At 46.1% G+C, this 14,409-nt stretch overlaps 2 protein-coding genes across 2 annotated transcripts; one reads left to right on the plus strand and one right to left on the minus strand.

The window, feature by feature from the left end:
- Positions 1 to 207: 207 nt before the first annotated feature.
- LOC119651623 (36.4 kDa proline-rich protein-like) lies at positions 208 to 1,221 on the minus strand. The gene is made up of 2 exons (XM_038055285.1): positions 885 to 1,221; positions 208 to 808 (listed from the first exon to the last, which is right to left on the minus strand). Exons 1-2 carry the CDS (start codon positions 945 to 947, stop codon positions 272 to 274), a joined length of 600 nt encoding a protein of 199 aa, XP_037911213.1. The 5' UTR covers positions 948 to 1,221; the 3' UTR covers positions 208 to 271.
- Positions 1,222 to 10,382: 9,161 nt separating this feature from the next.
- Positions 10,383 to 11,305, plus strand: LOC119652229. Its single transcript, XM_038056187.1, has 2 exons — positions 10,383 to 11,014; positions 11,073 to 11,305. The coding sequence occupies exons 1-2, from the start codon at positions 10,541 to 10,543 to the stop codon at positions 11,235 to 11,237; spliced, it is 639 nt and encodes a 212-aa protein (XP_037912115.1). The 5' UTR covers positions 10,383 to 10,540; the 3' UTR covers positions 11,238 to 11,305.
- The last annotated feature ends 3,104 nt before the right edge of the window (positions 11,306 to 14,409 follow it).

Below are 14,409 nucleotides of genomic sequence, written 5' to 3' on the forward strand. Positions count from 1 at the left end.
GATCCTTTGTGTAAAACGCAACTTTTGTAAAATTTATAAGAGAATTTTATTTTTAATCACATCTAACCGCTACAATTTTGAAGGCGAACCAGACCTTAGTAAACGTGCCACCCCTCAGTTGATCCCACTTGAAATCACAATGCACCACAAACAATCATTCTTCCATATTTCCCCCCGGGATTAATACTACACTTAACAAACCTCAAATTCTGAAAACGCTTAAAATTTTCATGAAACTACCGGAGTACACTCCAATAACGACGCCATGTCTTCATTGCCTGCCAAATCCAACTAGGACACTTTCCTTACACGGCGGATACGGCGGGCATGGTGGTGGCGGTACCGGTGGACAAGGCTGTGCACAACGTAAGGTCTGAGGACCAGTTTCATAGCAACAGAATTTCTCTGGTGGCGGAATGTCGATGATCTGGGGCTTGGGTTGGCATAGCATAGTCTGGCATATTTCCTTTGGCTCGACTGTAACTCTTGGAATGCATATTATCTGGGGATATGGAACATATGAGGGATACCAGTACACTTTCGGCACTTTTATGACTTTCAAGGCCCATGTAACCACTGGCACTTTTACAACCTTTTCAGTCTCAGTGATGGTGGGAACCTGGATTGACGTCTCCTTCTTAATAATTCTTGGATACTGCAATAGCTTTTTGGTATAAACAGTTTTTCTTCTCATTATAAGCTTAGGCGGAAGTTGGACAGTTACACACCGTTCACGATAAGGAGGGTATAGTGGCTCACATTTCGGCATCACCTCCAATTCCTTGTGAGAATACGTGAGCGGTGCACTCTAGGAATGTAAAAAAGAAGACATTATAAGAAGATTCAACTCTTGATATGAGAAATATCAAATCGACAATACGAACCGGCGGAACTGGTGGCGGGCATGCATCTATTGGCATGCAGCATGGATACTCTTCCCGCAGCATATTGACTACTTATAAATGCCTTCTTCCTAAGTCTTTAGAAGGTTTCTGTTCCTGCGGAAAGGTCCTTCCCGAAAGTGAAACGAATATATGCACGATATCAACCAACGCCTTATTTTAGGACAAATATCCGCCACTTCTATTCCGGTGAATTTGACTCCTAGGGAATCGTACAATTTTTTTGACCAAAATATCGACGTAAAAGATAAATACTCAGAATTTAAAATCTAATTCCAACCGACCCATTGGGTTTCTAAAATTCGAATGAGACATGCAATGGAATTTATGAAATACTCCATAATTTCCAAGGTTACTATGTTCACTTTATACTTTTACGGCAAGGTAGTGATTGCGGTTTTTGAAGGTTCCTCTATAAATTGAATGCATGATAGCGTGAATGTCCCCCAAGTCAAGCCTGCGAAAGGTTTTTTTTTGGGACCCTTAATTAATACATAACCTAAGACCAAAGGGCCTTTTTGAATGTGTGCGGGGGGGCGGGCTCTGGTCTACACCAGCATGATTAAAGAACGTGTCCATCGCCCTCCCCGGGCTTGATCCACTTTTTGAAACTCCCCTTTCATCACGGCCATTGTTGCGTTTACCGTGCTCCACTCTGCTTCCGATCTTAGCATCTCCTACACGAGATTATGGGAACTCATAACTACGTTGAAGGCGTCTGGTACATAACACGATTGATTTAACCTCCCCTGCAATAAGCAACTTGCAACTATAATACATTTTGGTCCTCCAATATTAGGCATCATTAGGTGGTCAAAATATAGTATAGGTCCCAGGGCGAAACGTGGATTGGTACGTACAATGGAGCATAAAACCTGGGAAACGCCTGCTGAACCAACACCAACAGCTCTACTGCCAAATCCTATTTCTACCTCCACGTGGTGACCGCTGGGAGCTCTTTTTCTAACGAAAAGCTGTAGACGGAGAAGAATGAAGGCCAGTCCCCGCGTCTAAAAACGGGACAAATTGTAGTAACTCGTCCTCCAGGTTGCGGGTTCGGTAGGGCTGACAACCCTACACGGAAAGCAACCTGTTCCGAAGCTACAACAGGAGCCTCGGACTAGATGGATTTTACAACGACGAACCCGGCAACGAAAAAGGAATAACGATTTGCGCATTTTCTCATGGAACGTGCGCTAAGTGTACAGAAATGAAGCTGTCAAGCAGCTAGCCGATACCCTGCCCCAATATAGGGCTGATGTAACAGCGATACAGCAGATCCGTTGGACAGGGTGCGGTTTCCTGGTGAAGAGTTGCTACACCATATATTATAGTGGCCATCCAGTAAACCATGTGTTCGGAGTAAGTTTCTGAGTCAGTCAAAAAAATGAAACCTGCTGTTACCGGCTTTAAAAACATAAGCGAACGGGTATGCACTCTGCGCTTGCAAGGCACATTTAGAAATATAAACCTCATGAACGTTCACGGCCCTACAGAGGAGACTGCAGAGTCGGAGAAGTATACCTTCTATGAGGCAGTAGAACGCCTGTCCCAGATATCATATCAAAATGATACTTGGGGATTTTAACAGCCAAGTAGGGACGGAGCCCCTATTCAGGCGATACGTTGGCTCTCATAGCTTACATCAAATTACAAATGATAACGGACTGCGGATTATTCAATTAGCAGTGTCACACGAAATGGTTGTTGAAAGTACCTGGTTTGCGCGGAAAGCGGTTCACAAACATACGTGGACCTCTGCAGACGGGACCACTTTCAACCAAATTGACCACGTGTTGATTGAACGCCGCCACCTCTCAGTCTTGATGAATGTTAGAACATATAGAGGGGCCAATATAGACTCGGATCACTATCTCGTTGGCATGGTGCTCCGAGCTCGAATTACGACACCACCCAAAATCTCCTCTGACAATCAAGTGAAAGTTAACACCGAAGCCATCCACAACATAGTCCTCCACACCTATAAGAGGGAAATGGATGCCGCAATAACCGCAGTCAACAGAAATCCTGGAGATGAAGCATCAACAAATAATCTTCACAATCACCTGAAGAATGTTATCACAAATACGGTCACAAACAAATTTGGCCTCAGCCGCAAAAAGGGTCAGAACGGCAGGTTTGACGATGAATGTAAGCTAATAACGGAACGGAAGAATGCTGCATACCGAGTAATGTTGCACACTCAAAGGACGGGGGCACGCGCGGAGACTTATCACTAACTCCGACAAGCGGAGAAGCGACTTCACAGACGGAAAAAGGAAGCCTGGGACAACAGGTCTACGGACTTGAAAAGTACAGGGAGCAACCGCACCAGGCGCGCAAATTTTACCAACAAGTCAGCAGGATGATGCCTTACACGTGTCGATGTTCATCCTGCCGAGACAAAGAGGGAAATCTGATTTCCGACAGAATGGGTATATTGGAGCGATGGGTTGAGTACTTTGATAAACTACTGAACATCCAGAATATTGGCGAGTTGGAGGTTGCGCCAACTGAAGACGACGGACAAATACTGCCACCACCAAGTATAGAAGAAACAGTCCGTGCAATTCATCGGCTTAAAAATCATAAGTCGCCAGGATCCGATGGAATTACAGCCGAATTGGTTAAATATGGAGGCGACCAATTACAAGTGGTTCATCAACTTGTGCTCAAGGTGTGGGACAACAAATCAATCTTTGACGATTGGCAACGAGGCATTATCTGTCTCATACATAAAAAGGGAGATATCACACAGTGCAGCAATTATAGAGGTATCACGTTACTGAGTACCATCTATAAGATATTCTTCGCTATCTTGCGCCCATACGCCCAGAACACCATTGGCCAATTTCAAAGAGGCTTTACTACAGACAAATCGCCAACAGATCAAATTTTCTCTCTGCAGCAAGCGATGGGAAAACTATTGGAATATGGACAACAGTTGCACCATCTCTTCCTCGACTTTAAAGCCACCTATGATAGCATAACCAGGATAAAACTGTACGCGGCCATGAAAGAATTCGATATCCCGACGAAATTGATAAGACTGACTAGACTGACCCTGGCCCATGTGCGAGACCAGATAAAAGCAGCAGGATCACTCTGAAGACCATTCGACATCAACAACGGTCTACGACAAGGGGATGCCCTATCATGCGTCCTCTTTAACCTAGCTCTGGAGAAAGTGATCCTGTGATACTGATGTAAATGCAAGAGGCACGTTCCTTTTTAATTTAACCCAACTGCTGGCCTATGCTGACGATATCGACATCATGGGAAGAACGATCCGAGACGTACAAACTACCTTCTTCCAGGTCGAGCAAGCGGCGCGAGATCCAGTGTTGATGAACAAACTTCCTGCAATATTTTCGAGACACAATTCAATATTGCTGGGGTAAATAATGGCTGGAGTCAGCAAGAAAGGACCAATGCATTTATTTCTGGCTCTAAAGAAACCAGCGGCTGAAATTTTGCAGACAACCACTTAGAAACAGCAGAGAGGCTTCACTTTGCTGATGCAATTGCCGGACCTTCGTTAGGAGGAAGAGCATCTATAAGACGGAGCTTCAAAATAGAATCCATAAGAGCGAGGAAACTCTACAAAAAGATTGGTCTTACTCTCCTTTCCGACAATGCACTAGAAAAATAGAGACGGAGCTGCTATGAATGCGTTCACCCTGGCTCCACCCGGTGCAAAACTACAGCAGGAATTGAAACTGGCCGACGAGAACACTTTGTAGGAGGCCTTCGTATACAATCCCCAATTCGAGGCTAAAAAATGCACATTAAGCACCCACTCTAGAGTTCGAGAACTAACAGACGAATGTGAAGCATAATCGGTTCGGGTTGGCCGAACAAACTGGGAGTTATCCGTTGTTGGAATTGTGATCAGACTGCACATCTGAGACCCGCCTGACAAAAGTTAAAGGAATTGTTGCCCAGTATGTGAAGGAAAAAGTGTCGAACGTCGTGATGAGGAAAACTCCACACCTCGTTTACACACCACACCCCAACTTCATGGGGCAGAAGTTGGTTGCTAAAATCCCCGCCCCTCGGAACCATCATCACAGTCTCTCCACTTTACCGTGGCGAAAATAATCTTTGCATCAATGAACGTATTGAAGGAATGGACTGCGTTATACCAATTGACACTGCGCGATCAAACCGATAGTAAGCAGCGACACGGATACTAATATGACGAAACATTGGAATCCATATCAAGGTAACCTCATATTCAAAGGCTCCGCCTAACCATGGCTAAGATTGATCGATAAGTAGCACGGGACGAAGAACAACGTCCACCGACCTTGAAGAACCTCAGAAGCCAACTCAGAGTCGCTATTTCTTTATTATCACACTTGACTCGGTTATTTCTCCCCGCTAAACTATCAGCACGTTCCCGTAGCATACTGTCCTCCGACAGATTCATCCAGATTTGGAGTTTGTGGGGGTTAAAATATAAGAAGTAGGAAAGTTCGCTTCCTATTGACAAATTTATTTCCCGGGTCGAAACGTTAAATCATTTAACTATGCAGAGAAGCTTACCTTCCAGAAGAAATACTCTTTCTAGCTTATTGGTAATAGTCCAGTGCAGAAGCTAGTTGACTAAATCTGCGGAACGGCCTCAGGATTAATCTCGGAATAGGCGAATCTACATTCAGACAAACTAAGACCGTGAATCGTTCCCGGATAGCTTCTAAATTGTAAGAACCAACTTGCAAAGCGGAGTTACTATAGACCTTGTGAAGGGGCAACCCCGCTTACAAAATCCAGTAAATGCAAGGGCATGGGGAGAACCCTAAAGACCCAGAAGTGGAGTCGGATGAGGGTATGATCAGTCGTCGATCTTCCTTCATCGATTACACCACGCGGATCAGAATTTTTTTATTCATTTCAGCTACAAATGAACCTTTTAAAAGCCCCAAGACAAACATCTGTGGGTAAAAGCCACAGCCAAATCTGTTTGAGGTCCCGAAAGAATTGTAGTGTCCCCAATCTGACTGTAGCTAGAGCTGGACAATTTCAAAAGAAATATCTGAGAGTTTCTCCTTCCTCTTCGCAGTTTCTACGATGCAATGAAAATTATGGGTTATGCCTAGTCTGGCAACTTGGTCCCATATAGGTCAGGGCCTCATGCAGACCGCTATAATTCTCTACGCAGTTACACTTGTCTACCCCAAAAGTTGTTGCGATTAGGTCTTGTTATCGGGGAAAATCCTCCTTGACTTGGCGTAGGTGGTAAGCCTTCTTCGTCGAAGTGAGCTGGTTTTAAAATGCGCGAGAAAATTCCACCTTAGACTGTCAAGAGTGAAGCCCCCTCTGGCCAGTCCGTCAGCGCGCTAATTCTCCTCTATGATCCTATAACTAAGAATCGATAGAATGAGAACTTTGAGCATGCTGCCCAGGCTATTCGACGTGTCCCTGCACTGCCCCACCAGCCTGGAGGATGTCGCCGCTTTGTGTTCAGCTTTAATCGTCGCCTAGCTATTTGTAAGAATGGTTGTGTTACGCTTGTAGCTTGCGTCATGCCTTAACCTACGACAATCTTCCAATATCATCGTATCCTGGGAAACTGTATGACTCAAAAAGCCGGTGTGTATCCAGAAAACCCCGCAACCACTCCAAAGGCCATCTTCGATCAATCGATCCAAAAGAACTATGTCAAAATCTTGCCAGACGTCGCCGGTTCCTCACTCTACCCTAGTTTTAAAGTTCACAGTAAAGTTCCTGGTGACTTGCATGTGCCATTGGAAATGCCCAAAGTTCCCGAGGTGCTTCATCAAGGATATTACTGTGGGCAGTAGAAATTCGTTGCACAACATTCTTAAGGGTGGCATTGCAAACCCCAACCAGTAAATGCACACCTATTAACCTTGCTTCTATGGCGCTTTTTGCTCAACGTCTACCACCACACAATAGAACCATACGTTACGCTATGTATATCGCAAGAACTATCTTCGACCGAAGACCCCATTTCGTTATCAAGGTCCTTCCAGGCATAGAAAGTTATATCTTAACCCTTAGTGCTCTAAGTCTCCAATTTAACTTAAAATCCAAGATTACACCCGATACCTTAGATTGGAGGAAAGAGCCAACCCTTGTTACTTTAGCCGCGGAAAATGGAATTTGGGTGCTCTCGTCTTAGTAATAAATGGCATAAACTCTGTTTTGGCTGGATTTATCAGCAACCCAATGTACCCTCCATAATTTCACTCATAACCAAGGAAAACGTCCCTGAAACAAATATCCCTAAATCGCCGGCTATGTCTCTAATTTTACCCCGTTCCTATCCAGTATCTGCAAAATTCCGTCCATCACTATCATCACCGAAGAGATAGTACTCCTCGTCCCTGCCCTTAATATATTCTTCTACTCGTAGATCTGATCATGTGGTTGCCTCCCACATTAGATAGGATAACCCTAGTTTTCAGCATCGACACTATCCAATGCGTAAGACCACTCCAATCGTATTCTGTTTAGAGCTCTCTTAATGACGTTGGTACTAAGGTTGTTGAATGCTCCATCTATATCCAAGGAGACAACCAAGGTATATTGTTTGTAGTGTAGCAGCCGCTCAACCGTGCCAATTATCTCAGGAAGTGCGATTTTTATAGATTTGCCTTTGTGGTAGGCGTACGAGAGTTGGCCACCGTCCACCCTCTTCATGATGACCAACTTGTGCCTTTTCAAACGGTCCAGTATTTGTGCTTGTAGCAGATGTTGAAGATCTCCCTGGTCAGCTTGCTGACGTTGAACATATTCTCATTCCACAACCAGAGCATTTTACCAAACCTATTCCTGTCGACCCTCCTAAGGTCTCAGAAAAGGTTGCAGATTTCTAGGAATAGGAATTACGCCTGTGTTAGAATCGGAAATCATATCATCACTTCCAAGCCCACCATCAAATACTTGGGGGTGGTATAGACAGGAAGCTCAGCTATAAGCAACACGTACAGTATATTTGTGATAAATCATCCACTGCTAGTATGGCCCTGGCGAGGATGATGCCGAACGTGGGAGGGCCACGGCGTACCTCTAAAGGAAAGGGTCGGTGGACTCACAGGCTCATTCCTGCCATCAAGCAGTGGTTGGAGAGATGACACGGTGAGATTAACTATAATCTCACCCAGTTCCTCACGGGACATGGAGGACATCTCCAATGCCTTCACAGGTTTGAATTGGAGACCACACCCGACTGTCCAAATTGTGATGGAGTCCCAGAGGACCCAGAGCATGTATTTTTCCACTGTCCGAGATTTGTGGAAGAAAGGAGGAATCTAGAGGAGACTCTAGGAGAGGTGCTGGTACCAGAAAATATGGTGCCGAAAATGCTAGCATATCAACAGAATTGGGATGCGGTCAACTCCATGATCGCATCTATTCAAGATAAACTGCGAAAGGCAGAGGAAAGGAGAAAAGCGCGGTCACGTGCGCCGCATATAGAAGAAATGGGATTAAGCTAGAGTGAGCTGACTCCGCCCCGTGATGTAATACCTTTTATGGTGGTTCCCCGGGGCAGGGAGGGAGTCGGGGGTGGTTTTAGTGGGTGAAAATCCCACACGCTCCAATATAACAAAGTCCGTGAACCGTGAAGGTTTTTCCTGGCGAGGACAAATGCGCTAGGCCTGTCTCGATCAGAGTTCCTAATCCTGTGGAATAAATTCTAATATTTACTTTGCACACCTCCAACTCATGGTTCCTGTATTATTGCAATATCCATCTTTTTCTCTGGGCGGTAGAGATTTACCTGCGCTACCCTCAACATGAACTGCTTGCGTAAAGAGATTTTTAGTCCTCGTCGAACATTCGATCATCTCCTCCTCCAGCGTCGATTGCGCCTACTGAGTCCGGTTTCGTGGAGCGGAACACTTTCACTTTTGCATTGCTGACTCCGGACTATACTTTGTAACTCGCCTCCAGGCACACTACGTTTATTTTGAGTAGAAAGGATTGTTCACCTTGTGTGCCCCCTCCTTGAACACCACCCAGTCGTCCATGGGGAACCTTCATCATCATCATCATCATCACCGGCGCAACAACCGGTATCCGGTCTAGGCCTGCCTTAATAAGGAACTCCAGACATCCCGGTTTTGCGCCGAGGTCCACCAATTCGATGTCCCTAAAAGCTGTCTGGCGTCCTGACCTACGCCATCGCTCCATCTTAGGAAGGGTCTGCCTCGTCTTCTTTTTCTACCATAGATATTGCCCTTATAGACTTTCCGGGTGGGATCATCCTCAACCATACGGATTAAGTGACCCGCCCACCGTAACCTGTTGAGCCGGATTTTATCCACATCGCTCATAGATTTCGTCATTGTATAGGCTACGGAATCGTCCATCCTCATGTAGGGGGCCAAAAATTCTTCGGAGGATTGTTTTCTCGAACGCGGCCAAGAGTTCGCAATTTTTTTTGCTAAGAACCCAAGTTTCCGATGAATACATGAGGACTGGCAAGATCATAGACTTGTACAGTAAGAGCTTTGACCTTATGGTGAGACGTTTCGAGCGGAACAGTCTTTGTAAGCTGAAATAGGCTCTGTTGGCTGACAACAACCGTGCGCGGATTTCATCATCGTAGCTGTTATCGGTTGTGATTTTCGACCCTAAATAGAAGAAATTGTCAACGGTCTCAAAGTTGTATTCTCCTATCCTTATTCTTCTTCGTGTTTGACCAGTGCGGTTTGATGTTGTTGGTTGATTCGTCTTCGGTGCTGACGTTGCCACCATATATTTTGTCTTCCCTTCATTGTTGTGCAGCCCAAGATCTCGCGCCACCTGCTCGACCTGGATGAAGGTAGTTTGTACGTCTCGGGTGGTTCTTCCCATGATGTCGATATCGTCAGCATAGGCCAGTAGTTGGGTGGACTTAAAGAGGATCGTGCCACCGAAAGTGCCATCCGAGGATCGGATCACTTTCTCGAGGGCCAGGTTAAAGAGGCCGCATGATAGCGCATCCCCTTGTTATTGAAATGCGCAAGGTATCACTTACTGGATACCAAACTCCCCATAGACCACGCGGCGCTCGGCATATGCTGTTCCATATTGGCTTGAGGTCATATTAGACGATTTTCAAGTTCAAGGAGGACGGTCTAGGGGCTGTTAGTTCGGTTCCCCCGTAAGATCCGCTTGCCCCTGACCAGCAGACAGACAAATCCTCGTCAGTTGGATGAAACTACCCCCAGCCGGCCCTGCACTCTCTTGACTCGTCCGCAGATGGTTTCTAGGGGCCACCGCGCAAGGGTCATGTGAGGACTTTCCAACCGGACCGCCAGTATCAATGAGCTCAGTCGAGTATCAATCGCTACAGTCTTAATGCTGAGGCAACAGGATATTATCAAGGAACGCTGATGGGAATTCTAAAGAAATTCAAAACTGTACGATGAAGTTAGATCAAGCGGGTTATTGAGATGCTCTTGGTTTGAGTCCAAATTTCATCATGGATGTCTCCAACTAAACCTCTCAAAACTTTGGCAATCGAGCTATTGAATTGATTCAAGCAAGCATTGCGGAATATGTCTTTCTACTAGACTTTTTTATTTTTCTAATCATTTACCTTTTATACAATTTTTATTGGATTTTGTTGTTCTTTAATTTTGCTTGGTTGTCGGTTTCCACAAAAGACATCAATTGAAAGCATGGAAACAACACCAGTGTTTCGTCCTCGCCATCTACAAGTCAAAATGCCCAGGGGATTGCGCGAACTGATGGCCGACATGTCTCGCGAAGTCTTACGAAACCAACCCGACCCCAGTAACATCCACAAGTTCTTAGCGGATTATTTGGATTCCCTAGCAACAATCCGAACCGTGACCTGGATCACAGATAATATCACGTCCGATGTGAAGACACTTAGCCAAAGAGCAATGCAAAGACTCATCGATAAGGACTTGCAAATTGAAGACAAAACCGCTGGTTTCAAAATCATCCAGGACTCTCTGCGAAAGTTCTGCTTACACCTTGTTGGAAGTTCAGTCGCCGAAACTCGCGAGAAATGCATCAACGAACTCGTTGAAAATCTCAACTCCATCTCGGATAGTGCAAAAATGGAGGGATACGTTCGAAATTTATTTAAATATGTGTTTAATGTATTTCTGGAACAGTATCTAAAAGTAGGATGCACTTCAGATATTACGATATATTTTAAACCAAATTTTGTATGCCTTACAGAAAATGGAATCCTGCAACAAACCAGCTATGTTCAATTGGTGTAAGCACCGTGAGAAGAGGCTCACCATGAGGATCCTGTCAGGGGAGCACACCGTTCACGAGTACAATATTCACGACAGGAGCTTTATTGAAGATCTTAGGCAGCAAGTCACAAATCTATTTTAATTTCCTAGATACAGTGTAATAACACGTTATAATTACTGAATAAACTGATAACTACTTCTTAGATAGCATATTGAGACGGTATCCTTATCTGGAATAGAACCAACATTCAATGCCAGTGTCAATAATTTAAGAAGGTTACCTATGAAGTGAATTGAGGCCAAGCAGTGCACTGCAGGATAGACTAATGCGGAATATAGCTCCCTGAGGCCAACCTATCTCTCTCTAAGGATGAGCTGTCTCCCCTCTGCCTTTTCAGGGGCCAAGCCTCTCGTCTACCAAGACCGTTAGTGAGTGGTGATAGCCACACCCTGTACGGTGTCATGCGAACCGTGCCCATTGGATAGTTTGCAGTCGGGGGTAACTGACTGTATTCGAACGGAGCCTCACTGATACCTGGTCGCCTCAGTGAGTAAGTTAGACCTTACGGTGTTACGGGGGGCTATGGCACGGCGGTCCTCTGAACCCCCATACTCGTGGAAATCAAATGAGTACAAAACAAGAAAATAAAACGAAAACCAAAGAAGCGGGGCCCCGTACCGCACCAAAACTGGTTAATCAGGCGGAGGCACGTCTCCGAATTACTGAGAGCCAGGTGACTACACCCAAGAAGGGAGAAGTTGGGACGTCAAGCAGTGGATCCAAGGTGAGCATTGGAATACTGCGTGGACAACAGCCAACGAACACCACTGCTCAAAGAGCAAGGACCAGCAAAAGCACGTCTGAGATAAATATAACAGACGTCAGGAAGGAGACAGTTCTCAGTGGCGCCGGGGTTAAATGGTACCTGCGCTATCTGAAGGAAGGCCTGAAACCAGAAGAGGCCCTAAAGAAGGCTCAGGACAGACCTAAGCCATCTCTACCGGAGCCGAGGAAGCGGAGAGGAGCAGAGATCAGCCCGAATGAAGGGAATGCTCCCAAAAAATCCAGACCTGAACCCAAGGGAGGAGAAAATCCGGGCAGGTCAGGAGTGAGGGCAGGAACCAGGAAGGCCGCCATTAGCTATGCTAGTGCGGTCAAGGGCATTCGACTGGTCATACTGCCAACAAGGTTTCCCGAGCAAATACTCACTCGGGAGGAACAGGAAATCATTGAGGATTTTGTCGTCAAGCAGATGATCAAGGGTTGGACGTCGAAACTGGTGTTCACCGGGATACGCTTTCAACCAGGCCTTATACTGATGGACTGCGCGACGGAAGACACCGCAGAATGGGTTAGAACCATATTTCCTAGATTGCCAGGCTGGGAAGGGGTGGAACTGTCAACATGTGCTGGGGATGATATACCAGGAGCCCACATGGTGACAGTTTTTCTGCCAAAGGCCGCGGCAATAGAAACGGAAGACCTTATGAGACTCCTAATTACTCGACTATAGAGAGTCTTCAGAAGCAAGGTGGAGAGCAAGGGTAAACTCCTCACGATCGGGGTAGATGACCGATCCCTGGAGGCAATTAAACGTCGGAGTTGTCATATCAACTACCGATTTGGCAACATACCCATGCATGTGCACAGGGGAAAGCCGAGGAAAGACACCTCGGAGAAGGCATCGGGTGAAAAACGTACCGAGGTCCCTGAAGAAGTCTCGGAAGCCATAGAGGCAGAAAGAACTGGATCAGCCAGGGAAATAGACTTGCTGCCCAGTGAAGAGCAGAAGCTGGACGACTTAGACCTAGGACTCCTAGGGCTTAGGGTGCACAGCGACGCGCAGGAAAGCACCATATCGGAGGATGAGGGTGACACTCCGACAGTGGAGAAGAGCTCCAAACAATAACCGAGCCAATGGCCAACATTAAGATAGCCCAGATAAACCTCCACCATGCGAGAGCTGCATCTGCACTGACTGCAAGGGCAAATTCCAAGGAGAACATTGGAATAGTGCTGGCTCAGGAGCCCTGGGTGTACCGGGGGCAGATTTGCGGTCTACACCGATAGCCAAGCAGCGATCAAGACACTTAGGTCCAACCAGGTGAACTCTAAACTGGCATGGGAATGCCTTCAGAGACTGAATACACTCGGCTCGTCCAACAAGGTCTGGATACTTTGGGTTCCAGGCCATGCTGGGTTGGAAGGCAACGAGGCAGCGGATGAACTAGCCAAGAAGGGAGCAGGGATGCCTTTACACGGCCAGAACCCTTCTGTGGAATCGGAAACGGTTTCATGGCTATGAATGTAAGAAACGAAAAGAAACGGTTGAGGGAACTATATTGGGCGGGACTACCAGGGATGGAGCAGTCCAGGGTGCTTATTGGGGGATACGAACCCATGCGCACAAAGGATTGCTTAAACCTCACCAAAAAGAACCTTCGAATCATAGTGGGAATTTTCACTGGTCATTGTCGGTTAAACTACCACCTAGGGAAGCTAGGGATATCTACGGACATTGCCTGCAGGTTCTATGAAGAGGAGGACGAAACCTCTATGCACGTCCTGGGACAGTGTCCGGCACTTGTGGAAAGTAGGTCGAGACATCTGGGAGAACACTTAATACCAGATGCAAAGCTGAAACATCTAGAAGTGGGGAACATACTAAAGTTCCTAACGGTTACAGGCCTGCTTGAGATACTATGATCAACAGGTACACTATAACCAGTAAAAGGGGCACAATTGTTCTTCAAGGACGCGGTGCGACTTTACCTTAACAGAATAATAATAATAATAATATGAAGTGAAGTATGGAAGCGGCATTACACGATCAGCTTGTCATCAGCCTGCCACCAGTCTCAATCCCCCATAAGCCAACCCCGAATATCGGGAAGGTTCTCTAGATGAAACTTCAGCAAAGTATAGTAAAGATGCAATGGTAACGGTCCGAACATACTGATCCAGGAAGCTTTACTAGTGAACGAAGCATAGTCGGAGTCTGGAACTGGAACTGCATATTTTCAAATTTGAAATTCGGCTAACCACTCCACTCAATTTAGGGTGCTCCGCACAAGGGCCTACATCCGTGTGTCCCGTGGGAATTAGAATCGGTGTGCCGTGGGTTGATCAAATCAATGCGACAGTTCTCAACGGAGCTGGACCCTGGAACGAAGCCAAGATTTAACAATCAAGGTTTGCGCGATGGACTCAGCCGTGTGCACTGGTGAGGTCGTCTTAAAGTGGCTCCAGCAAATAATCCCAGTTCTGGCGGTCGTCCCAAGTTTCCTATTGTGAATACTGAGCTGCGCAGACC

The sequence above is a fragment of the Hermetia illucens genome, chromosome 3 (genome assembly GCF_905115235.1).
Source record: "Hermetia illucens chromosome 3, iHerIll2.2.curated.20191125, whole genome shotgun sequence".
In the NCBI taxonomy this organism is placed as follows: Eukaryota; Metazoa; Arthropoda; class Insecta; order Diptera; family Stratiomyidae; genus Hermetia; species Hermetia illucens.

What these genes read in the sequence shown, in the direction of transcription:
- LOC119651623 (XM_038055285.1), bottom strand. Translation starts at nt 947, where the DNA reads ATGCTGCGGGAAGAGTATCCATGCTGCATGCCAATAGATGCATGCCCG. An exon ending in GCCCGCCACCAGTTCCGCCG is followed by an intron (nt 809 to 884) that starts GTTCGTATTGTC and finishes TTACATTCCTAG; the next exon opens with AGTGCACCGCTCACGTATTC.
- LOC119652229 (XM_038056187.1), top strand. Translation starts at nt 10,541, where the DNA reads ATGGAAACAACACCAGTGTTTCGTCCTCGCCATCTACAAGTCAAAATG. An exon ending in TTCTGGAACAGTATCTAAAA is followed by an intron (nt 11,015 to 11,072) that starts GTAGGATGCACT and finishes TATGCCTTACAG; the next exon opens with AAAATGGAATCCTGCAACAA.